The sequence below is a fragment of the Triturus cristatus genome, chromosome 6, assembly GCF_964204655.1.
Source record: "Triturus cristatus chromosome 6, aTriCri1.1, whole genome shotgun sequence".
Lineage (NCBI taxonomy): Eukaryota > Metazoa > Chordata > Amphibia > Caudata > Salamandridae > Triturus > Triturus cristatus.
The window spans coordinates 1,752,729,385-1,752,756,621 of NC_140589.1; the positions used below are offsets into that span (position 1 = coordinate 1,752,729,385).

General features: G+C 41.8%; 1 protein-coding gene across 1 annotated transcript in view; it reads right to left on the reverse strand.

The window, feature by feature from the left end:
• CAPN13 (calpain 13) overlaps positions 1 to 27,237 on the reverse strand; it is a 582,342-nt gene that overhangs the window by 212,214 nt on the left and 342,891 nt on the right. Inside the window, exons 10-12 of the mRNA XM_085609938.1 lie at positions 21,643 to 21,803; positions 10,483 to 10,637; positions 4,844 to 4,855 (exon numbers count right to left, since the gene is read on the reverse strand). Of these exons, the coding sequence (XP_085466064.1) occupies positions 4,844 to 4,855; positions 10,483 to 10,637; positions 21,643 to 21,803 (328 nt within the window). The remainder of the gene's footprint in view (positions 1 to 4,843; positions 4,856 to 10,482; positions 10,638 to 21,642; positions 21,804 to 27,237) is intronic.

Sequence of the window (27,237 nt, forward strand, 5' to 3'; positions counted from 1 at the left end):
ACCCTCAACAGCCAGTGGGGAAAGGGGGGGGCGTGGCCTGGGGTCGAGGAGAAGGGGCGATGCTTTAGAATGAAGCGCTATAGGTCAGAGGAGATATAATTCGTTCTTTAAAAGGCAGGTGCGCGACTAGCGCTCAACATCCAATGGCGGGCCGCGTTTCATTTATATGTGCGCAAATTGCCGGCGCAGACATTTGCTCAGATCTGATCAGCGCATGATTTACAGTTGATGAGTGCGCGTAAGTGTGGAATAAAGTGTTTCATGGGAGCTGCGAAATTTGTTTGGAGATGGTATTCTTACTGCGCACTGTTTTGAGTGACTGATCACCGCCAGGTGAAACCGGATTGGCACCGTTATACCGTCTCTCCTAATCGCCGCTAATGTTAAAACGGATGCAAATACTATTTGCGTCCGTTTTTAAAATTTGTGCATGGGTTTATATAACCAATGTGTTAACGTGTGGATGTCTTAGGGAGGAAGCGGGTGCTTTTGGAAATCACACGAGTAAATTTACTCTAGTTTGCTTATAACTAAGTTTTAGCCAAATTTCCTTCTTTTGGTAATTCACCAAGAACGTCCTTTTCCCGTGAAGGTGCATTGTCACAGCTTTCAATGATTACTGCCGCCCCGCTTCCAGCACTGATTGATGAAGCTGTTCACCGAGCCCTCCGATTAGAGGGAGACGATGTCTCCAATGTACCGAAAGCTGAACATTTTGTTAGTCATGGTGGCTCATTTTCCCGGTGTGGTTTGCTCGCAGGCTCCTTGGGCTCCTCTCAGAGGAAGGGGCGGCCAGGGTCAGCTCCCCAGGGGCTGCACTGCTCACAAACGTCTCACTCAGCAGCCCGCTCCTCTCCAGGTCTCACCTTCCTGGCAGCGACGAAGTCTCTACTCTCCTTCCTCGGGGGCAGAGGAGGAACTCGGAGCGGCTCAGCCTGCCACAACAACTTTCAACCTGCTGCAGTCTTACCTCCGGCTCCGGGATATCCCCCACCCAGCTTCCCCGCTTCTCCTCTTCCGCCTGTTCCCGCAGCCGCACTGGCAGGTTGCACTTTTCTGCCCCCAGCACTTCTCACTTTACAAGTCACAGAAGGCTTCGCCTTGAACAATGGGGTGGGACTGTGACTGCTCACCTCCCACCAACAGAGCAGCCAATGCGGAGGGTGGCAGGAAACGGAGGGAATGTACCTAGGTATGCCTTCCAGCCAATGCCTTACACAATCCTCTGTGACAACTTAAAGCTGCAGTCCTGCAAAGCATGTTTACTAAATGCACCCAGGCTGTTTACAGCCTTCTCTGAGTTATGCATACTCAGAAGAAACATCTGTTCACGTTCTTTGTTTTTAATTCCTATCATGTCTTTAATTTGTGGAAATAAAAAAGATGCATTCCTTTTATTCTGGCAGCCTCTTGCAGAGGCTGATTGGGACCTGAAAATATACAAAAGTGGGTTGCGTACACCATGTAGCTCATACGGTAGTGCATTCATGTAGCACAAAGGAATGTTCAGAGGTTTTGCTACATACTTGCCATTAATATGTAACAAATGTTTGATATTTTCAGTTTAAATAGAGTGGAATGATATTGTGTAAAAGTAACACCTGCTACCTACCTACAGGAGTGCCTTTCAATCTTTTTGTCCTAAATATTTTTCTTAATAGCTAACACATTGCCGTTTGGGGGTCAGTGAACCTCTGAGAAGAGGTTCTGAAGGGGGCTTGAAGTCCCACCCCTCTTTTTTTTTTTTTACTTTAATAAGCGTGGCGCCGTCTTCATGGGCACCGCGCTATGCAATGCAATAGGTGTTGCTTTTGGTATTGTAAATAACAATGCCTTTTAATTTTTTTAAAGGCATTGCCATTTACAATGTCAATGTCTCAAAATAATGTCATTGCGAGACCTGTCGCATTGTAAATGCTTGTTAATATATGTAAGCCACATTTAGTGTAGGCCTTCAAAAGCACAAAGGGAAGGGTGCTTAAAAAGTTCGGCATTTACTTTTAACTTTTACATATCCTGGTAGTGAAAAACTCTTACATTTGTTTTTCACTGCTGCAAGGCCTGCCTCTCCCATAGGATAACATTGAGTTAACTTATTACATTTAATAAGTGATAACTTACAATTGAAAGCAGGTAGAAATGTAGAGTTTAGGGTCGAAAGAATTGTAATTTTAAACCCTCTTTAATGGTAAAGTCAGATTTTAAGCCACAATTCTGAAAATGCCACTTTTAGAAAGTTGGAATTTTCTTGTCCAAACAATTTAGTGCCTGTACCCAGGGTTGCATGACTAGGTGTAGCTGGCAGTTGGTCTTTGTGTATTGCTCCCAGACAGTTAGGCAAAGAGCAATAGGTGTGGGAGGATGAGCCATCTCTGACTTGAAGGGGAGGAGCTGTCATCCATCACGCTTGCACATCACAAAGGCTCTGCCCCAGTACACTCGCAAAGGGTTTGACATTAGTCTTTTGTGACCCTAGACAAGCTGTGCTAGGGCAGGGAGGCAGGAAATCCCAAGGTGGAAACCTCCAGAACTTTCTCCAACTTCAAAGTGGACACCAGTTATAAATATTGGAACCTGTGACCTAACTCTCCAGTACACCTCTGGACCTGTGGAAGACTCAGAAGGACTACTTTACAGTATGGCAGGACTGGATCTGTATCCTGAACCCAGGACAATCAGAGTGGTTCCAATGGCTAGTTGTCTGGCCACCTGATCAGAGGCAAAAAATAATCCAACCACCTTGAACCCATTACCTGGACTCTGTCTGCTGTGACTCCTATCCCCCAAGTGGTGCTACCCCAGTCCTGGAACCGTAGAAATGGGCCTGAATGTCCTCTATCAGCCCAGCTGTAGTCCTGTGGGCAGAACCGACGCAGAGCCACGTGCTTCCTTGCAGGCATTTTGGAACCGCTACTATGCAACGCACCCCTAACGCAGGACAAACAGCCATTTATCACCGTCTAAGGGGTAAAATACCACTACTTGATCTCTTCGACCATTTAAGAAACCAGTCAGTTCGAAACTGTGGCAGAGATGTTTCTCAAATTATCGCTTGCAGGGCTCACTTTATATGATAGGGTCCTAGAACTGGTCGAGCTATTCTTTAAACTATTTATTTACTGCTGGTGGACAAGAACAAATGCTATTGTGAAACTAGAGTGCTGCACTAGAGTCATGGAAGCTTATCTATATCTTCTGGTGTACGATTAGGCATGATATATGCTATATATGCTTCAAACACCCCACAAATAAAGAAAGGAAAATGGATTAACCTCTTCGATGCTCATGACGGAACGGTTCCGTCATGAGCATCGGTTGAGCTGTGCGGATGACGGAACCATTCCGTCATGGCCCCGCCCGCGCTCGAACCCTTCAGCACGGCGCGGGAATCCGCGCCGCGCTGAAGGGGTTAACATTGTTTTTTATCATATTATGGCGAGTTCATAGAGGGAGCCTCATGTGTCCCAGTGTTCAGAATTTAGGCCTGATTGGTGAAAATATAGCACCCTGGTACAAATGACACGTGTGCTGAGAACTCACATTGTTTTTACACCCCAATTTCAGATTGGGGCAAAAAGAGACAATAACACCCACACGCAATTTGAACATGCGTTTATTGCTGCATTTCACAGTTTGGCACTATAAGCTCGTGCTATACTAATAACACATACATACATACATACAGTAATCACCAGCGAATAGTTTGCGGTAAAAGCAATCATATAATGTTAGTGTGAGCAAATTTATACAGCTCACCCATTTTTTCACCTAGTGCGTGATTATGAATAATTCCTTTAGTGTGGGTTTCCAAGAACACACTTATACGATAAGTAGTTTCAGCAATAAGCATATATTCTTTAATTAAATAAGGGAAAGAGCTTTCGATTGTACTCCCTAGCAGTGGAGAGACAGAGAGAGAAAGAGAGACAGAGAGAATGAGAGGGATAGAGACAGACAGATAAGAGGGAGAATGAGAGAGAGAGACAGACAGAAGGAGATAGGTAGAGACAGAGAGAGACAGAGAGATAGAGAATAAGGGAGAGCGATAGAGAGGGATAGAGATAGAGAGGGATAGAAATAGAGAGGGATAGAGAGGGAGGGATTGTGTGTGAGAGAGAGAGAGAGAGAGAGAGAGAGAGAGAGAGAGAGAGAGAGAGAGATTGTGTGTCTGTCCACCAACTTCCAATTTGTCCCGATTTCCATATGCCAAATTTTCATCTGGAAGTTCTAAAGCAGCGTCACTTGTTTCTTGAGGAAAAACGAAAATGAATAACCGGAGAAATCAATGCTTGACCAAGCGTTACCCCCAAAACAGTTGTGAGGTGCATTTGTGATAGAAGAGTTAAAAAGTGGGGCACTTCCACAGAGGGTGCAGTTGTGCACTGAGTGGATTTCAAATAGTGCTGTAACTGTAGTGTCACTGCGCCAGCACAAATGACGCAGACACCATCTTTACTCAAGGGAGCTTTATTCACTTGCATCCCTCATGTTCCTAGCCCTGCTCTTCTCTCTCCCTCGCTCCTCCTCTTCCGCCACCCAGCTCTCCACCCATCTCTTAGTCTCATGTGCTGGTCCTAGCGCCCAGCACATGTCACAACATTAAAGTTACAGGTGCAGAACCATCCAGAACGTCAATCCATAAAACATATCTAGAGTGGCAGAGCATTCAATGGCCGTCTCTGGGGGCTTGAAATGTGGAACCAGAGTTTGACCGATTTTTGTCGGAGATTGCAGCTAAGGGGACAACTGTATTCCAAGTAATAAGTAGAGCACGAGAAGAACAAATAAAAGTACTCACCCTCAATGTTTCCTGTCATGCAAATAGAACAATAAAGAGACATACCTTGGGGTCGATCTGCGGGATAGATATAAAATACAAGCTTTAGTTTACTTATCGTCAAAAACTAATCTATATACTAATACATAAGAAGCAGTACTTTCCAAGCAGCAGGATATTGATACATACACGTTCCAAAGGCACTCTGGGGCATGTCGAGTGGCCTGGGTAATTCCACTATGGTTCTGATGACGAGTTCCTTGTAATATTCTGACCCTAGAGTATACTCCTGTTTACACAGGGGTCGGAATTACGAGTTTAAAGGTATTTCACACATCCAATAATAATCGGATGCGTTAAATAACTCATCCTTCGTTAAATTTCGGTAGGTCAACCCTTCTAAAATGTAACAGGTGCAAACATACAGTATTTACCATATCAGGCGGATTTTGGTGACAAAAATCTGCATGTTAATCTCCACAAACTCGTAATAGGTGTTATTTATCACACCCGATAAACAATGAACCCTGCGGACTCGTTATTTATCAGGGGCGATAAATAATGTCTTAGGTCATCAGACCCTATATGTGATATCTACGGTTTCCGCATATACAGCCGAGCTAATAACGTACTCTTGAAATGTTTTAGGGGAACATGTGTCATAATTACTGAGGTATGCAGATTTTGGAGCAGTTCCCAACAAAATCTGCATGTTATTTCACATTATCAGGTACAAACTCATATTTGGGCGCTGTTTATTACATCCAATGACTTCCAACCCATTATATTTAGATGTTCCCCCCGTACAATAAATGTTGGTCTAAACACTGGAGCACTTATGATGAAGGTCTTAGAGCAAAACACTGATTTACCCATTCTCAAGAGAAAATGATACATATCTATTTTTGTTTATTCGCACCTGAAAGGTCCTCCTCTCACTTTCCCCAGATTGAATCTTATCGGGGGAAGCGCTAGGTCTTTTGCGACTTCTGTGGGATCAACATTGTCAATATTTTAGTCTTTGATGGGAGGCTGTAATACGTTTCCTAATTTAGCATCTGAAACTACTAACTCTCACGTTAAGTGACTGGGTGCAACCTTTGCCACAGAAAATGTGCAAAAACAGTATTTGCCATGCTTACCCACGGTATTTTCCCTACGGTACTCTTTTTCTGAGCAATCTGCTTCAAGGTAGGACCAGGACCAAGTTACCTGTGCACAGGTAGGGAGTGCCGGCAAACGGTATGAAGCTTATAGTGAGCCCAAAGCAGAAACTGGCGCTACATCTATTTGTGCCAGATGATTAACTTCTTGCTTCCCTCTTGAGGGGGGCAAAATCATACATACAATATAATTTAATTGTACAGGAATTAGGTGTGGTGTGCCAGTGAGAGGTGAATAAGAGGCAAAAAACATTACATTGTCAAATGTGGTGAGCCTTGTGGCTTCCACTCGATTGTAGGATGACTGATAGCTCATTCATCACTCCTTCACTGCTCTTCAACCGAGACAACACTTTCTGCTCATGTTTCGAGTACATTTCTGACTATCATTAAATGTATACAGAGTTGCATGGTCCTACATAAAAATCTGTGAATGTCACAGATTTCCTAGAGCAGTTCTGGATTTGTTGTGAATTCAGTGTTACTCCCATGATGATTGGCCCTTTATCTACAGTAAAATGTAACGTGGACATTTTGACATAAGTACATTTGCCACAAAGTGCATTTACTCATTGAAACATTTTGTTGTTTCTCTATGGGGGGATATTTTACCTGTTGGAGAAGCCCCTTCATCTATAACATGCAATTTTGTGAATATGTAGTCCTCTTTTTCTCAGACGGAAGACAATTTACTCCTGCCACTGACAGAAATAACTCAGCAACCATTTTCAGGGTGGTATAATATCTACACATTTTTATTTTATTTATTTGAGTTTTATATAGCGCTGGCTAGACCTGGAGGTATCAAAGCGCTTTACATAAGGTTCCACAAAATTACATCAGTTACAAGTTACATCAGTTACAAGAAAATATTTCGAGAGCATCGGAAGACAAAATAAATGGAGCTTAGAAGGGTAAGGGGGTGGGGTAAAGGTGTAGGAGGGAGAAAGGATGGAGATAGGATGGATGAAGAGACGAAGTAGAGTCTGCCCAAAGGCCGGCTGGGTAAGTGACGGCTGAGGGGGACGTCCACAGCCCATCTCCTCTATAGCTATCAGGTAGCTCCACCGGGCATCAGGCAAGCGGCTAGGTCTCAATGAGAAAACAATTAGAGAGCAAAGAGGAGGCAGAAATGGAGCATAAAGGAGAAAGTGGGTGGAGTAAAGGGGTAGGAGGGAGAGTACGATGGAGAGACGAAGTAAGGTATACCCAATGTCCAGCTGGCTATGTGACGACTGAAGGGGTAGTCCACAGCCCATCTCCTCTATAACTATCAAATAGCTCCACCGGGCATCGGCTGAAAAGCTAGGTCTCCACGGTCAGTGGTAGGTTCACAGATTCGGTATCCTGAAGGGTAGGCCGGATGGGGGATGTGTTCGAGGTCTGGTTGAAGTCCATTTTTTTCTCAGATGGGTAGCACGACGTGGTAGGGAAAACTGTGGCAGCCATCTTGGGATCAGGCAAGGGATTCTGACCTTGGAGTTAGAAACAGCCGGATCCCATTTTAGTCTTTCGCTTGAGGGGGGGGGGGGGGGTGTTTGTTGTGCAATGGAGCAGCTTGAGGCCGGAGTCAGTGTCCGCTTGCCTCCCGAGAGTATATCTCCTACGCAGATGACACTCGGCTGGTCATCACAATGGGACCTAATCCAGAATCTATAAAAGTAAACTTCAGCGATTGCATAAATAAAATCACCTCGTGGATACAGCACAACTGTTTGCAAGTGCAGGCAAGTAAAACAGAAGTGGTACTGATTGTGAAGGCCCCACTCGGTGTGGTTTAAGGATTGGTGGCCTTAGAGTCTGGGCGCAGCACCCATTCTGAAAGTGGTAGCGAAAAATCTAGAAATCATGGCAGATGAGTACGTTTTCATGAAAGAACATGTGAATGCTAACACATTTCATGCCTACCGCATCAGTCAAGAACATCTCTAGTACAGGCCCTTATAATCAGCCGCCTGGACTATGGCATGCGCTAATGAGTGCTATGAATGAAGGACAATTTGCCAAACTCCATGTGGTTCAAAATACTGCTGCACGGCTAGTCTGTCATCTTCCACCTCGATCGCACTCAAACATATTATCAGAAGCCTTTATTGGCTGCCTATGAAATAGTGATCGGTGTTTCAACTTCTCTGACTAGTCCATAAATTCTTGCATGGGAATGGACCACAATACTTGCAGGATAAACTCCAGCGGTATGCCCCCACTCAGAGTCTTAGCGTCTAGCAGGAAACTATTATTACATCCTTGGTGCATCCCCACCACTAGGTATGGGGGCTGATCATTGTCATGCTTAGCCCCTTAGTACTGGAATCAGCTTCTGCCACATCTACGTGAATGTGCCATTTATAGACGGATCAAAAAAGCTCTTCTAACTTGGGTGTTTAATCTTTATGCTCTAATTTATTTTTGTTTATGGTTCAAACGTCTCTGCTCCTTTACCTGTAGAATTGTACCAGCACCTACAGATCCTTTTAGGGTGATTTGTCGCGCTTAATAATAAATAAATAATAATATTAATCTTGATCCAAATGATCTATTCAAGAAAAATATACCCTGTCCTACCAATCCAACATAAACCACTAACAGTAGGTTCAAAATACGCCCATGTGTAAGGGAATTCTGGTGTTCTAGTCAGCAGGGTCACATCCATATGTGTTAAACCACCATGCATTCACTAAAGAAGGCCCATTTAAAAAAAAAAGTTTGGCCGTTACCTCTTCTAATGCCACATCCTTCACTATGCATCTTCTTCTGTGGTTTCTGTGGTTTGTTTTCCTCCTTTAAGAAAACCCTGAGTGGAAGATTAAGATTTACCTTGACAGTATACTTTCTCTGAATCCCTCCACTTTCTCCAATAACTTTGCTATAAATTACCCTGTTTTCTAGCAGCTTGAATACATAAGAGGGCATATGCATTTTTGTGATTTCTTTGAGTCACATTCAAATTCACTAACTGCACTCATCTCCATTATGAAAGGTGTAATTCCTTCACAGTAAAGACTAATAAATATCTGTCCATGAGAAGTGGTCATGGAGGCTGAAGCAATCTCTGGAGCAAGAGCCTGTACAGTGGGAGGAAGCACTGTTTTTTAAATGGTCAAACTATACGGATGCATGCTCACTCTTGGTGAAGATCACAATATGACACAGTAACCACTGCATAGAAGTTCAATATAGGGGCATGTGCAAGGATTCATGCCATAGCTTTGTCAGTGGTGAAGCTGTACTTGAGAGGGCTAGACCTGTGCAAAGGTATCAAAGAGAGCCCCTGTATGGAGGTACAGAGCTCCTGAGGTCAGATGTCCCAGAGGGCCTTCTGACTATTACTACAAGGAATTGAGTACCAAAAATGACTAAGCCTGAAGGTAATAACTAAATGAATCTAAACCAAACTCCTTTCCTACCAATCTTTCTATCAGCATGTACTCAATCAAGTGTTTGCCTAAGCCCATACCTCATTTCTAACCAACCCTTTGCCCCAGATGTAGATGAACATAGACAGGCCTGTGTATGTAAATTTGGTCTAGTGTCAAAAGCTACCTTAACACAAAGGATTTCCTGAAGCTCAGCTGTAGGTGTTGTTGGCTACATACAATGGCGATGCAAATCACTTTAACATGATCTCTTAGTGAAATATGAGTGAAATGGTTTCAGGTTGGATAAGGAGACCTTTTCATCCAAACCATGATGCGTGAATGTTGAAATAACAAGGATTTTCTACCAGGTGATTTTACTGTTGTGGGCTTCTAGAGTGCAGGCTTCTTCAGCTGGTGCAGGTAGCATCCAATACACAATAATGGATTCTCAGTCCAAAATAGCTAGATGCAGGATTGTGAGCGAGTATTTGTTTTGTGAATATTGAGAAGCTCTAAAGTCGGTGGTCATTCACCACCTTTTCCAGTAAGGAGCTTACTTCACTCTTAAATATCGCAATTCTGGAGTAAAAATGTAAATGTGGGTAAATACATTCACAGGACAACTTGTGTTTTACAAATTCACAGTCACAAACAGGAATTTGCACTAACAAATGATATATTTGAAAACTTATATCATGAGTGCATTTCAGTAATAAAACGGGGACGGAATAGTTTGCCAGGCGGGCTAAATTTTGGCTTCGCACCTCAATTTTTGTTTGTTTTCGAAAACAACTCCCAAACCTGGAGCTTGTTTTAGTAAAACAAAAAAAAGAATGGCTCTGGTGACCAGGGCTTTTATTGTCTCCCTGTATGTCAGGTCCATTGATGACTTTTTCCCCTCACAACCTTGTTTGCCTTCTTCAGGCAGGGAAACCCAGCGACAACCGCCCTACCTTAAAAAAAGCAGGGCAACAGTCAGTTTGAATGCAGTGGTGGATGAACCATCAGGTCAGATTCCTGCAGTCCCCTTCGAAATGGGACAGCGGATCCTGATGACAAATGGGCAGAGCATCCACTGATGTTTGGTCAAGGCCTGCAATTGCAACATTCAAAACGACCCCCCAAGTCTCTAATGCAAAACAGGCGCATTTCACACACAACATTGTTCACTCTGTCTACGTACCTTGCAAAACAGAAAGCCAATAGGGAGCAACTCCTCTGCGCTGATTTGGGGATCTCTGGGCTTTTGCATGAGGATCACCACAACGTTGTATTCTCTTTTATTACCATCTACCTCTGTCACGTTTATGACGTATTGTGGATTTCTTGAAAATGTCTCTAAAGGAAAGAATTAGTTCTCTGTGTTTAGTTTGTAGGTTGAGTACCCAAAGAAACAACACACATTATGAATAGTGTCTTAGCTAGACTGTATGATTAGTTGTTAGGTCCAGGACTCATATTTAACTCACTGCTCAACTCGGACAGAAAAAGGAAGAGAGAGTGGTGAGGGAGGCAGAAGGGTTGAAGCTTTTCTATAGGCACAAGTGCATTTTTATGCCTGACAATATGGTACTAACCACAGACTCTTTGACTGGGCCAAAGCCATCATCAGGATTTTGGAAGTCATGGTCCAGACATACTTTTGGGCCCTTTTTGAACTATTTTGATACAATTAGTGTTAGAAATTACATATCTCTGTGACCTCACAGTCATTCAACCACCATTCTGGATTTGCACACTCTACCAACCCACTAACTGTATCTCTAGTTAACTTATCTCCTGGCCCTCCTCACCTGTCTCCCAAACTACCACCTTACATTCAATCTGCAGGTCTGATGCCATGAAACTTGAACTGGAAAAAAATCACAGACTTCATCAGCACCTCCCATTATCTAATTCAAAACGTATTTCTCATGGACTTCAGACAACAAACATTTTCCTCCAGTAAGACTTTGAAAGAGACAATATTTGACTGTCTTGACACCTCAAGCAACCTAATGAGGTAACTTAGACCAAAGTCAACATTGTCTGTCTTCACAACCATGCAATTTTCTCAGTGATACTGAATCGCTCAAACCACGCCGCCATCCTACGCATCATCACTGCCCTGTTACCAACCACAAAGCAATATCAAGCAAAACTGAACAAAGCACATTACTGTTGCTTCAGAGTCTTGCACTTGCAAACGTTTGAGAAAGAACTCATCACCCTGGCAATCCCAACTGCTCCAAAGCTGGTACAAATCCACTCCTACCCTTAGTCAATCTCATCATTAATGGCAGTATTGGCATAACTCCATGAAAGTCAGTAGTAGACATCAGTAGACTTTAGATCAGAGACATAGGTATCCAACTAGATGATCTTAAATAAAACTGCAAGCTAATAGCAGTAGCAGTACAGAGCAGCAGAGTGGAGGCTGTAGATCCAACACAATGACATAGAAAGAAAGAAAAATTATGAAAATGAAAAGAAATCACGAGAGAGAAACGGATGATTGAGTGTGAAACGTTGGAAATGTGATGGGATAGAATGAAAGGATGAAAAAGGATAAAATGGACGTAAAAAATAACAGCAGTACTTTAGATGAAAATAAAAAAGGCATAAATAAGAAATAAGCAAATGATGACTGAAAGGAGAGCTTAAAGAAAAGAGGACAGTTGTAAAGAGAAAATGAAGAAGCAAAGCAATAACAAATGAAAGTGAGAATGTTAGAAAGAATGAAGGCAAAGAAGAGAGGAGCAAGAATGAATGGCTGGAAGAAAGACTGAAAGGATTGTTCTATTATTTAGTAATAGGACATATTTAACATTCTTAAAATAATATCTTCACTTTATACTAATGTTTGGTGGCTATTTATATGGTTCCTTCCGTACCCCTTCCCTACCTATTTTTGTCGCTGATACCTTCGGAACACTAACCATAAACACACTTGGGATCAAAAGTGGGCTCTGTGAAAGCCAGAGGGTACTGATCCCTAATGAGAATTCCTACACACACAAAAGTCCGTCTGGCTGCACGTCAAAGAGAAGAAGAGAAGAAAAATAGAGTCTGAGTACTGTGATGGGAGAAGGAGGGAGAAATTCCCTTCAGGACAAGAACCCTCACTAACTGTTAGGTGACATGCTTCATTATATGGGTTCCCTCCTCACACCGTAGTGTGGGCTACGACTCCTCAAGGGGAGGAGCTGAGGTGTTTTCTCAAAAGATGAGCGTAAGAGAATACAGATGAATGAGGGACAGAGTGCAGAGAAAGTGAATAAGTGATTTAAAAATGTCTCTCTGGATCCACTTAATTTTTTTTAGGTGGTCACAAAGACATGATTAAAATCTAAGAGGGCTAGGGATTCAGCAGATATACCCAAGTTTATAAGGTCAACATGTTTGTTCCATTAGTTGGTCTCCTAAAGGGATCCAAAGGCATTAGTCAGGACCTAAACTGAAAAGTCACTCTGCATATGTGAAAAACTAGAAAAAAAACTGGCCACCAGTGGAACAAGGCGGTCAATTGCTCAACAACCCTCTTCCCTTCAGAGGGATTCGTTTACTGTGAATAAATGACCATGTTAATGTGGTGTAACCATCTTCAATTATTGTGAAACATAGTACAAAGTGTGCTCTTTTTCACCATGTATTAATCATGCTTACCTATGGTGCGAAATTGCAAAAATCACTCTCCATGCTCTTGTACCATCCCGTGGTTCCCAGCTGAAAGAGCATAGAGCATTGTGTCTAGTAATATGCAACCTTAGTACATGTATGTTATGCTGAGAGAGCGGTAGTAGGACAACCAAGAGTGGAAAAAACAGGCATATCTGTTTACACTCTTGTGGGGGACATGAATCAGTATTTAGTCTCCTTGAGACTTCATAATGTACTAACGCTTTTGAATCATGCGTCTTTTATTTCACTTATCAGTGTACATTGTAACTCCACCTCTGGGGGTACGCGCAATATTAATAGTTGCTCTCATTCATCCCTTAGTGAAAATACTTATATATGCACTGCAGCCCAGCCAGACCCAGTAAATAATGCATCCTAATTAGTATCCCATAAGGGGGCCACCATGCGCGATATGCTTACCACCAAAACTATCAAGTAGGCCATGGGGGAAGGAGCAGAAATAAAAGAAAAGAAGATACCCTGATGCCATGGGGGTCTCCATGTGCGGTGTGCTTCATGCCAAAGCCAACATGTGGGGTATGACGCATGCAGCAAAAACGGAGATTGCCTACTACGTGTGACTGCATACAGAGCCTTCCGCAGAATGAAGAGACCCTGGTATGCCATGTGAGTATGGCAGTTGCTGTGGGAGCCGTTAAGTGTCCAAAAGCCCCACTGGGGCACGGGGAGAACCAACTTGGGAAGCGTGATCAGAGTGCCTCCTGTGTGTGCCCCAACGGTGTGTGCTGTAGACACAGTCAGCGCATGTGTTGCGGGTGAGCATAGTCGGAGGCGGTTGTGATGGGGACTAACAAAACATTGTCTCCCAACGTCCCTGTAGCGCGGGGCCTGGGGGCGGGTGCGTGCGAAGTGAAAAACCCGGCTAAGACACAGAAATCAAAGTGCAAAGTGCCAGTGTGGCTTACCTGGTAGTTCTGGTGCACTACTGATGTACATTTACTTTTGTTCATTATGTATATTTAGAGTTTCCTCCATTTCTATTGTTGTCTCCTACCTGTTCATTTGCATTGCTCCTCCTCCCTCCTATCAAATCACCTATTGTCGTGATATGTCATCATAGAACCCTGGCTAGGTATTTATGTGATGTCATGGAATATTGGTCATTCGACTGGACTCACTTATCTGTTCTTGACCTGTTCCCCTCTGTAAGCCTGTGGGCCTTTATACTATATTCTTAATTACTTTAATAAATACTTTTATCACTATCCACTTCGTCTTTCTTTCCATAACAATTTGGCGATGATTTACAATTCTACTAGAGGAAACATACTTAATTGTATGCATCATTGGATTTGACAATCAATCTTTACAGATGAGAATTTGAGGAGGGATACTTCAAAATCCTCTACAAAAACGCAAGTAATTTATGGCAAAATGTTCATGAATATTGCCCAACCAAGCACTTTTAACTTTCAAGAAAGATCGTTAAAGTTTACAGTTTTGGCAGTTGCGGGCATAACTGTCAACTGTATTCCATTACCCGCTCGAGCTCTTCTGTGACGTATGCACATTGCAGCCAGAATTGAAACCCTGCACTTGCCGTACAAGTCACATGCACACACGAGCTATTTTACATGTGGCCATTTTGAAAACAGGTAGTTTCAAGGGAAACCGACTAGAAAGCTCGTACATCGTGACAGAAGCATCGCGCTTGAAGCAAACGATCGAGTGGATCTTAACTTATGCGCAAGTAAGACATAAAACTAAGGTGAAATATATATAATATAGAGAATTCATAATTACATTGAAAACTTAAAACATTACTACTAGACTTAATATCTACTAGAAAAGAAATAAAGTATGGCACAAAGCAATAATATTTGTGTACCAGCTCAGTTCCAGAATGAACCTGAAAAGCCACCAATGCGATGGAAGAGCTGGTTGAGAGCTTTTGAAAATTACCTGGTATCTGTAGATGGCAAAGCATACAGTGCTGAAAGAAAAAAAGCTTGGATGTTTGGTTTATTGGGTAATGCAGGACAAGAAATATTTGATAGTCTACCTGAATATGTAAGTCCTCCAGGACAGTTTATACCTTTGAATGAATACCGGGAAGCAGTAAAACGCTTGGAAAACTAATTCTCTGAGGAACCTAATATAATTGTTGGCCGGCATATATTTGCTATGCGAAAGCAAAACGAAGGAGAGAATATAGAGGAATACATTGCTGCACTGCATGTTCTTGCTACAAACTGTGAATTCAACAACATGGTGGACACTTACATAAGGGACCAATTCGTATTTTATTGTTTTTCTTAGGAAATACAGGAAAGGCTATTAGCATGTAGAAATCCGACTTTGCAAGAAGTTATAGATATAGCAAAAGGGATAGAACGATTGTTAGTATCTACTAGAGAATTGTCAAATGATAGTAATGTTTTCTCTTTACAGGAAAAAAAGAAATATGAACAGAAAGCCACAGATAGAAGTAAAACTGGGAAAAAATATGAAGGTAAAACATATATTTGTTACAGATGTGGTTCTCACAATCACCTTGAAGATTTTCAAGGTTGTCCAGCAATTGGCAAAAGATGTGTTAAGTGTAAAAAAGTGGCACATTCTGCTACTTCATGTGAAAACACTAAAAATATTGTGAACTGTATAATAAAAATTAATGATTTTGATGAAGAAATGTGCACAAATATTGTTTTAACAGTAGAAGTAACTGATGGTAAAATAAAAGGACCACTAGGTAATGTGCACATTGGTGAGGTTGAATTACAAGTCATGGGTGATTCAGGATCACCTATTACCATCATATCAGATACAAGTTATAATGAGAAATGGAACAATGTTAAATTAAAGGAAAGAGACGTTAATCCAAAGGCATTTGGAGAATATGAAATAGATATGGTCGGATATTTTGAAGATACACTAGCATTCAAGGGTAGAATAATCAAAACCAAAATATAGTTGCTGAACGGGGACGCAACTAGTAGGGTGGAAAGATTTTGCAAAACTAGGCGTTATATTACAACCCGGAGCAGTAGAACCAATTGTTCTTGATGAAGAAAATGTAAACTATGTACAGATACCCCAAAATTTGAGTAGTCTGGAATATGTCTTACAACAGAACCAAGATATATTTAAAGATGAAATTGGCTGTGTTAAGGGATTCAAGCACACAATTAAACTAAAAGAGGGTGCCTTTCCCTTAGCACATAAGGTTAGAACAGTATCTGTAAGAAAAGATTTAAAAAAACATTTGGAGAAATTATGTAAAGAAGGAGTTATAGAGCCTACAGATTCATCCAAGTGGGTTTCCCCTATCGTTGTCCCTAATAAGAAGAAAACAGGTGACATTAGACTCTGTGCCGATATAAGATCACTCAATAAAAACATAATAGTAAATTACCATCCCTTACCTAAAGTCCAAGAAATTTTGGCATCAACTGCAGGTTCGAAAATCTTTTCTTTGATTGATCTAAAGTCGGCATACCATCAGATCTGTTTATCTGATGAGTTAAAAGACTCAACTACATTTGTGACTCCATTTGGAGCATATAGATACATCAGTCTACCATTTAGTATAGCTTCCGCATCCAGCATTTTCCAAAAATTGATGGATATATTTTTTAATGACATTCATGGTGTGGAAACATTTCAGGATGACATTCTTGTGCAAGCTAGCACAATACAAGAACATAATGAAATATTGAATACTGTTTTAAATATTCTAAAAGAAAGGGGCATGACTGTTTCTAAAGAAAAATGTAAATTAATGCAGAATAGCATTGAGTGTTTGGGGCATGTTTTAACAGCCAATGGCATTAAACCCGAAAATATTTTAGTCAAAGCAATCAGAGAGGCACCTAAACCCAAAGACAAGGAAATGCTTAAATCATTTATGGGATTAAGTGAATACTATTCTCGTTTTTATATTTGATTATGCTGATAAAGTAGAGCCATTGAGTAAATTATTGCAGAAATGTGTGAAATGTGAATGGGGAAAAGAGCAAGATTTAGCCTTTGATGAAACTAAAAAATCTATAGTTGATGCACCTACTCTCAATCCTTTTGATGCCAATCTCAAAAATATTGTGACAGTAGATGCCTGTGCCGTAGGTATTGGTGCTGTATTTTGCAAGAAAAAGGGTGATGAAGAATACACAGTAGCATTTATATCTAGAAGACTTAGTAATGCAGAAACATTTTACAGTACCATAGAGCGTGAAACACTTGCATGTGTATGGGCTGTAGAAAAATTGAAAACATACCTATGGGTAAAGAATTCAAGATAATAACAGATCATAAGCCCCTAGTATACATGATGGACGGATGCGGTCGTGGAAATGGGAAAGCGTCATCTAGGCTAGTTAGATTATTATCGAAGTTACAGGAATTTAACTTTAAAATAAGACACCTACAGGGCGGATTCAATTGTAGAGCAGACTGCTTATCACGATTACCTGTATCAGATAGTAAAGAGGAATGCCTAGAAGAAACTGAATGTGTTGTTGCACATATTGACGCTACCATCATGTGTGAAGGTTCAGTTACTGAAAAAGAATGGTTGGAGACTCAAGAAAATGATAATACTATGAAGCATGTCTTTGAGTATCTCACAACTAAATGGCCTCCCATGAGAAACTTAAATAATTAAATGAAAAGTTTTCAACAAGTAAGTGATGAGCTAACTATAGAGAATGGATTTCTTAAAAGGCATGATCTTTTTGTGCCTCCATTAAAACTACGAAAATAAATGCATAATTTTAGCACACAAAGGACATCCTGGCAGCACTGCTACAAAGAAGATCTTTAGTAATTATTATTGGTGGCCAGGAATAAATACTGATGTTAATCTTCATATTGACCAATGTGAACAATATCTTAAGACAGATAAACACTGGAAAGTAAGTAAAAGTGATATGCAACTAATTGAAATACCTGATGGACCTTGGGCAAAAGTTGCAATTGATTTTTGAGGACCATTTAATCTTCTTGAAAGTAATTGCAAGTATTTCGTTGTTTTAACAGACTACTACTCTAAATGGGTCCACTATGAGTTCATTCAAAATATCACTATTGGAGTTATAATCGATTTCTTAAAGAGAATATTTGCTTCAGATGGTCAACCTAAAATTTTTGTTTCCAACAACGGAACACAACTTGTGTCAAACCCTATGATTGAACTTTTACAAAAACTAGGTGTCAAACAAGAAAAAACTCCTCTTTACAATCCTTCCTCTAATGGGCAAGTAGAACGTGTAAACAGGTTCTTAAAAGAAGGTGTTCAATTGGCGATAGCTTCGCACTTACCTGTAAAAGAGTACATTAGAGAAAAAGTTAACAGTTACAACAACACTACAATTGAGATAACTAAACATACTCCCTTTTACTTAATGAGAGGAAGAATATGCCATGATGCATTAACACCTAAGTTAGACAATTGGTTTAAGAAAAATACTAAAGGAAATAAAATAAATGACACAGTTACTAAAGTACATGAAAAAATTGTAGCTAAACAAATATTGACAAAACAATATTGTGATTTAAGCATCAAAGCTAAAAACAAGATGTTTCAAAAAGGGGATTGGGTCATCATAAAGAAACCATATAAAGTTCTCAAAGGAAAATCAACCTTCACTACCCCATTCTGTGTTAAAGAAGTTTCTAAAGGTGCGGTCTTTTTGGGAGACAAAGGGTGGTGGAGCAAAAGTTATATTGTTAAGTTAGAACCAGGACAAGAAAAAATAGTTATGAAATAAAATGCACAGTAAGAACTAAATTTAGATAACAGTATGTTAGGCTGTGAAGAATATAATAAAAAAACTGTAGTTTTGATAATAATTATGAAAATTTCAGTGAATTAGTTAATGAAGACACTTCATTTAGACCTATTGAAAATAATAACTGTACTTTTTCTGATGTTGATGCACAAGCTAACCACAATAATCTTCTACAGGACAATTCTAGGTTAGAGTGCAATACTGAAAATGAGAACTGTGTTTTGCAAGATGACAAATGTGGTGTTAATACTCACCATGATGCTAGTCAGAATTCCTTTGGGAGATAGTTAGAATGCCAAAGCATTTTGAGAATTTCGTATTGTATTAACAACATGTCTTTTTCTTTGTGACACAGGGAGATGTTGTACATTTACTTTTATTCATTATGTATATTTATAGTTTCCTTCATTTCTATTGTTGTCTCCTACCTGTTCATTTGCATTGCTCTTCCTCCCTCCTATCGAATCACCTATCGTCATGATATGTCATCATAGAACCCTGACTAGGTATTTATGTGATGTAATGGAATGATGGTCATTCGACTGGACTCACTTATCTGTACTTGACCTGTTCCCCTCTGTAACCCTGTGGGCCTTTATACTATATTCTTAATTACTTTAATAAATACTTTCATCACCATCCACTTCGTCTTTCTTTCCATAACAGCTACCTTGCGAGATGCCAGACGAGAGTGGCAGGCCTCTGCCTGTAACATCCTGAATTTGTGGCGTTGCGCGCGCCAGATGACGTACGCACTGGTATTGTCCTAGATGCGTCACATTGGCGTGCGTGTCCTATGGAGTACGTGCCGGTGACGTGGCTCCTGGCATTGTGGGACCTGTGGTTCTCTCTAAGTGGCCTCGCACTCGGTCAAAAAGTGCCAAAAAGTGCCAAGGTTGGTGTCAAAGTGTCGGTGAACCAGTGGGGCGAGAGGTGGCTCATCATGCCTGCGTGAGAATGGTTCTGAACTGGAATCAAGCAGATGTACCGCTTGAAAGCATTGGAAGGCAAGAGGCACATGGGCTCAAGTCCAAAATCAGAGGTCCTCTCTAAGTGGTAGAGCCTCGCACTAGGTCAAAAGTGCCGAGGGGGGTGTCAAAGTATCGGTAAACCTGTCAGGCGAGAGGTGGCTCATAATGGATGCGTGAGGACGGTTCAGAATTTGAGTCCAGGGCCGGCTTTAGGGCAGTGCGACTGGTGCGGCCGCACTGGGCGCTGACCTGTGGAGGGGGCGCCGACCTCAAGGGGGGGGCAATGTTTAGCAATAGCTTATGATTGGAGAGATGAGGGACACTTTTGCCCGTTGGTAGTGAGAGAATCCAATGAGGCGGTCATGGGGTGTGGGGGCGCCAAAAATGATTGTCGCACTGGGCGCCACCAGCACTGTTGGAGTCAGACAGATGTATCACTAAGGAGCACAGAGAGATCGGCAAGAGGCACATGGGATCAAGCCCAAAACCAGAGATCCGCTCTTAGGGCCCCATTAGAATGGCGGGCAGATCGCCCCAGCTGGGCCGGCGGTAGTCACATGCAGCAAGGACCCCCCGCCATATTACGATGGCTGGGGGGTCCTCGGCGGACGGAAAGACCGTCTGCCGCTTTTCTGCCCGGTCGACAAGTCGACCGGGCGGAAAAGGGTTCAATATGGTGGCGGTGTCTGTTAGATACCGCCAGTCATATTACAATGGAGGCGGAAACATGCCTTTTCGTGGCGGCATTGCTGCCACGGAAAGGCAGGCGGAGTTTCCTGGCGGGGGCCCGTTGCGGGCCCCCAGGGACGGTGGGGGGTGCATATGGTACCCCCTGCATTTCAATGTACAACGTGGCAGGCACCGCGCGGTGCCTGTCACGTTGTGCATTGAAAGGCACAACCTGCCTTTGTGGCATTGCAGAGGGCGGTGCTTTCAGCACCGCCCGCCGCAATATTTCAAATGAACGATGCGCCCGCCAGTGTGGCGGGCGCATCCTAATAGAGGGTGCGGGACCACCGCTGGCATTACGGGCGGTCCTGATTCCCAGGGGTATGGTGGGCAGACAAAGTCCGCCCGCCATACTAATGACCCCCTTAGTGTGAGAAGGAAACTCACAACTCTCAAGAGAGCTTGAACGAGGGGGGTCAGAAAAGAAAAAATGCCCATTTGGATGGGAGGTCAAAAAAACAGACATTGTAAGTGCTATTGTTATAACTTAAATAAATTGTGCTAATTATTTTCATATATATGTTGCAATCTTTAGCTGCAATAAGGGTGAATAGATAGAATGAATAAAGGAAGGATTACATAAATAAATTATCACTGTAGGTAGAAAGGCAGGGTGACAATATGCTGAGAGTAGCAGAGACTACAGAAGTAGAAGGGTTCCAAATATAAAAGGAAAGAAAAGATGCAAGAAAAAGGAGGAAATATGAATAGAGTAGGAAAGATGACAAGAGAGAAATGAACATCAAATAAAAGATGGAAAGGTTCAATAAAGAGAAACAGGAGGAAAACAAATGAAGCAGACATGAATTACAACATGTGAAGAAGGAAGGAAATAAAGTGGAAGCTTGAAATACACCTTCAAGCAGAAAGAAAAGAAACAAAATAAAAAAAGAGGGGTCTAAGACAAATTAAGTAAGAACAGAGGAAAGAGAGGATGGTACAAAATGGAACAGAGAGAAAGAAAAGGGTACTTTGCAGACAGGCATTCGGCATTTCCAAACAACGAGTATAGGGTATTTTTTGTGAGGAAACAGTATGGGTTTTATGATATGTTAGGGTTAAATAAGGGACCATTCGGTACCGAATTGCTGTTCATTTCCTTAATGTCTTTAATGCATTTTCTTTAGGTGAGGTCTCTCGGTCATAAAATGCAGAGGCTAAATTATTATCTATAAGCAAGACAGAATGTATGGCTTAGAGTTCGTAAGGTACATTAGTGGAGAGTAAGGTTACCATTGTTGAAGCATCCTCCAGAGGTGCTGCCTTTCACCCACCGACTACAAGTACCGCTTTTTGTCCAGGTGTGCTGCTGTTCTTCAAAATCCAAGTAGGTGGGGGTTAGGTTGCAAATATTAATTTGTGCAAAATATTTTAAGAAATCTTTGCAAGACATCCTGAAATACAGAATAAAAATTGCAAAATAAAGATGTTATTAATGAACCTTCAGTCAGGTGCGAGATACTTTTTATAAGATCCACTTGCATCCCCCCAGAAAGAAAGGCAGTGCTTGTGTCTGGATCTAAATTCAACATTTTATGTAGAGTTGTTCAGACTTCTTCACTTCCTAATAAGGTACTTTAGATTATGGCTCAGGAGATGGATAGTTTAGAAGACTCTCTCTGCACTTTGTTGGGATAAACGTTTAGGGTCGTAGAATTGTGAACAACGTATAACAGAGCCAAACCTCAATCTGATTGGCTAACCACCCATCTCTTAATCATTTCATAAAACATGAATGGAACCATGCGGCTTTGGGAAGAATACAGACAACCAGCATCATTTATCCGAGCTCTTAAAGCAGGTCTTATTGCCATTGAACATCTCAGGTAAAATCAGATTTGTTGTCCTCCCTCACACAACCCTCTGGCCATTATGCAAGTTCCCAGTCACAGCAAGATTTTGAAATAACAATTATATCATAGTGTGTGGCTCTGCTAACATTACATTGGGCTGTCATTGCCTGTGTATAATAGAAGGTTTGGTACTGCCACCATTTTAGGTCAGTCAGCAGTATAAATTGATACATTATTTCGATAGCTTGAGTAAAGTGACTGAAATGCGCTGGGATCAATCAGTGCGACCCCCCATTTATAATGTGTCCCTTGTGTGTCGATTGCTTTCACAGTATGATAACCTCAGAATCTCACAACACTCTATGAACCACAAAGTATCTCAGCTTTATGGTGTCTTGCACTGTGGCCAGAACATTATGTACTGTGAGTATCTGATATATGTAAGCTGATGTAGTTGTTTAACGTAATATTTTTTGGGGGGTCTATTCGAAAAAAACGTAATACTGTACTGTTTGTGACAGAGTAGGCCACTGTTTGCTTTGTTATGATGAAGACTCTCAAAGATGGCGGAGTACAGCTCTATTCACATGACTGCGGCATTTGACTGAAAGAAGGGGGGTGCAGCAGTAATGTTTATCTTACAATAGTGGGCGGGTCTGAGGGGTGCAGTACCCTCATTCCTGTCATGCTCTTTGCGTTACTGTGCGCACTTTTAATACCAAGCTCTATTGGAGAAGCAACGTGTGTGCTGCTCAGGAACACAGTGCAATAGAGATGGGTGGTAATGGTAAGGTCGGAAGGGCATTGAGAAAGCACAGTGCACAATTAAAACACATTACATTCATCACAATATTAACACAAATCTCTGAACAATACAATGTCAGGCCCTAAACAACAAATTAAACTGCGTATCCAAGAAAGCCTCAAGTTGTGGAAATTCGGATACGGCTGGGCTTAGGGTTAGTTCCTGTTTCTGGAACGAACCAAGTATATTTATATTGCATCAAAATAGCATCTGTGTTAGAGCTCATTAGGTCTCAAGTTTTTTTTTGTTTTTTTTTAGGTTTTCGTACCTGTTCCTAACCACAAGCAAAATGCACGTGCACCAGTAAACTCATGGACTTTCAGTGGCTCTGAAAAACCTTCGAGCCACCCTCATGTATCGCTTCAGGACCTGGACCCTGCCCCAGTGTTGTAGACCGCAGTCCGTAGCACTCCACTGCATCTGTGTGTGGAACTTGAAGTTCCAGAGCTTAGAGTGAATATAGGAAGGAAAATGTCAAGGCATCCAGGAAAGAAATGCCAGTCTAGGCGAGCTTGGTCACTGTTAAATGGTACAAGTCGGCAGTGGGATGGGAGGCAGAGCGGCAGCTTTTCAAGCAGCAGTACTAGGCGGATGGTGGAGCCACGGGGGAGGTGCAACTAGAGGGATAGGAAAGGGTAGGAGTAAACAGTTCTGAGTAGGCCTTGTGAACTCCTACTGGTACCCCTACTAAACCCAACTTCCCAGACCAGGCCTGCCTTGACTAGCCAACAACCCCTATTTTGTTTGGCCTTCCTTGTCTTATCTCCCTAATATGGATGCCCTGTAAACATTTCATGATGCTGGTGGGAGGTGTGGAAGCGGTTGGCAGTGGCAGATGCAGCTTGCGCTCCCGGTGTAAGGGTAGTGTTGTCTGAAGGCCCCTGTTAGACCTGTCATCCTTAAGGTGGTCTTTCCCCAAACACTTTGCCTGCTTACCCCCTCTTTTTGCTGATTCTGTTTGTTGGCCTTAGGACTCTGAGCACTTTACCACTGCTAACCTGTGCTAAAGTGCATGTGCTTTTACCTTAAACATGGTAACATTGATTTATACACAATTGGCATATTTAGCTTACTCATAAGTCCCATGTAAAGTGGTACACCATATACCCAGGGTCTGTAAATGAAATGCTACCAGTGGATCTGCAGCCCTGATTGTGCCACCCACACCAGTAGCCTTTCAAACCTATTTTAGGCTTGCCACTACAGACCCTGTGTGTGCAGTTTACTGCCACTTCGACTTGGCATTTAAAACCATTTGCAAACACAAGGAGATGATGGACGGAGTGCCAATCCAGGTCTTCCATGGACTGGCTGAAGAGGGCTGTTAGCCCGAAACCAGTCCCAGGAGGCTTGTTTCCGGTCCAGGGAAGAAATGGCTTGGCAGTTCGGGCTGGACTGTTCCCATGAGGCACAGGGTCAAGATTTGCATATAGCTGTGTCTGAACAGGGGTGGCAAAGTGAGCTAAAGAATGATGATGGATTCAACCCAGATCTGTGACTGGGGGTGAGTGTTTGAAAAGTTTTAGCGCTCCGTCCATCATCTCCTTGTGTTTGATTTAAAACCCTTTGCCAATCCTTAAACTCCCCTTTTATGACATCTAAGCCACCCCTAAGGGAGGCCCCAGGAAGCCCAAAGGGCAGGGTGCTGTGTAAGTAAAAGGTAGGACTTGTACTTTTAAGTTTTGCTTGCCCTAGTAGTGACAAACACCCAAATTCGTTGTTCACTGCAGTGATGCGTACTATTCTTCCGGGTTACCATTGGTAATTGTTTAATACACTTTTATGCTGTAATTTCTCATTGGAAAGGAAGGCTTTGGCATGTTTCATATCTTTGGAATTATAATGATAAATTCTCTTTACTGGTAAACTTGGATTTAACAGTACTATTTTAGTAATGCCACTTTTAGCTCTCACTACTCTGTGTGCGTGCAGCCTGACTCCAATACACGTCTAGGGTGGGTAACAGCTTCACTTTGTGAAATTCCTTGAGCCAGCCGCAAACACAGGAAGGTTAGGTGTGTCTGAGCACTCATTTGCATTCTGATTTTCCTTCCTGGGCAGGAAGGGAGGGAGGGAGGAGCTGACACTTGCATCTGAACAGGTAGTGTCCTGTTCAGACTGATTACCCCCTACTGAAAGACTGGCGCCAGGGCTGGGAAGAAAGGACCTCTGTTCACTTCAAAGACTCTTCTTTGAAGTCATCCCCTCTTCAAAGGCACAACTGGTTATAAGTACTTGTCTCCCACCCCTCCAAACCAGACACTTCTGGACCTACAACATGACTCCGTCAGAAGAACTGCAGTGCTCCATCAATGACTAACCCTCTGCTGGCCTGGAAGGCTTGCTTTTCTGCTGTATTGTTCAGCTTCTTGGTACTCTCTGGCCCTGCTGAGGGAGAGCTAGACTCTGCTGCTGTGCAACTGAATTTATTCTTAAGGGCTTGTTGGCTTGCCTCCTGTTGCTCGAGACTTAGGGCTATTAAAGTCTCTAGCTCTGCTCCTGTGCCTGGTTTACTGGAAGCGGACCCAGATACTTGCATCAGAGAATCTGATGCATCTCCAGCCTCTGTGTAGCAGAACCGGCGCATCAACCCTGTTGTGGAGTAGAATCAGTGCATTGCACTCGGAACCACCACATTGTGTCTGGATCCTCCACTTTGGAACCCAAACCTTGCTGCCACTGTGTGAAGAAAATCGATGCATCACTGCATTGCTCAACTGCACCCCGGATCTCACTATTGCAACCCAGGATCAAAGTACTCTGTTCACCGGATCTGCGTTGCTCTTGTCACAGGCCAGCTATCCATTGCAATTGGTTTGGACTGCTGACTCTGTACCGGTCCAGTGCGTCCAGATCACTCCCATAGGCACTCATTGCTTCTTAGCACTAGAAACACTTTTATTCTTTAAAGATTCATAACTCAACTTCTAGTTATTGGATTTTTATTGTTTTGGCATTGCTTTATTTATAACACTATTGTCTATTTTTCTACATCAGTGTGGAGTCTGTTTTTGGTATTTTCATTGTGTTATTGTGTGTGTGTGTGTATGTTGCACAAATCCTTTACACATTGACTCTTTAGATCAGCCTGACTGCTCTGTGCCAAGCTACCAGAGAGCGAGCACTGGTTACCTTCTAGTGTGTATCAAGCTTACCCTGACTAGAGTGGTAGTCCCTACTTGGACAGAGTGCGTACCTCTGCCAACCAGAGACCCCATGTCCAACTGTCACCTACAAAGTGTTTAATGTCTACAGGATTGACAGCATTAAGGCCACATAGAAAAGCAAGAGTACAACATCTTACGGTCATCTCAGGTGAATTCCATCCTTCCAGAGTAGTATGTAAACTTCATTTCAATTTCATCACACCTTCATCAAGAGGAGGATTCACCCACCGGAAGAGGCGTTTATAATTTAATAATAGGGGCGTATTCATGACTAAAGGGGAGGGGCAAAATGAGGAATAAGGAGTGCAGGAAGGAACTGCCCTTCAATAGTTACTACAGCCCAAAACAAAATCAATGCAGTAGTAAATGTACATCAGCTCAGTGCTGGAGTAAGTGCAGCACCATACATGGTCAACCACTGGACCTGCAACACCCTCTGGTAGAAAATAACGAAAGGAGGGACTTAAAATAAAATCCCACTGAAAATAATGTGAAATTAAATTAAATTATTGAAAATATTTAAGAATATTGATAAATTTAATTTAATAATAAAAAATATCAGGAAAAAGATATGTATTAATATATTTTAAAATATTAATCTTGTTTAATTAAAAAAATTATGCAACTTACATTTTAATACATAATAAAATATGAATTTAATGTATTATATTGTGAATGATTTATTGTTTATTTTGAAATTAAGTAAAAGCTGTAACTTTTTCATATTATTCTCCATTTAAAAGACATATATGCAATTAATTATCATTAATATTTAACAGAAAAGATTTTTTTCTATCTTTTTTTTTAAAGTTTAATAATTTTTTAATGATTTTCCCTACACTTTCCCAAAGGGAGATATCCATCCTGATTGCACTGTGTCCACCAAGTGAGCAGTACATCAAATACGTTCATAAAGTTATTAGTAGTAACTTTATGGTTGCATTTGATGTTTTTACTGACTTCACCCCCTATTTCAGGGGGTGGAAACATATAAGCCTTCACATTTCAGTAACTTTACGCTCCTAAATCCTGAATAGTCAAAAGTAGTAAAGTTACTCAGCGA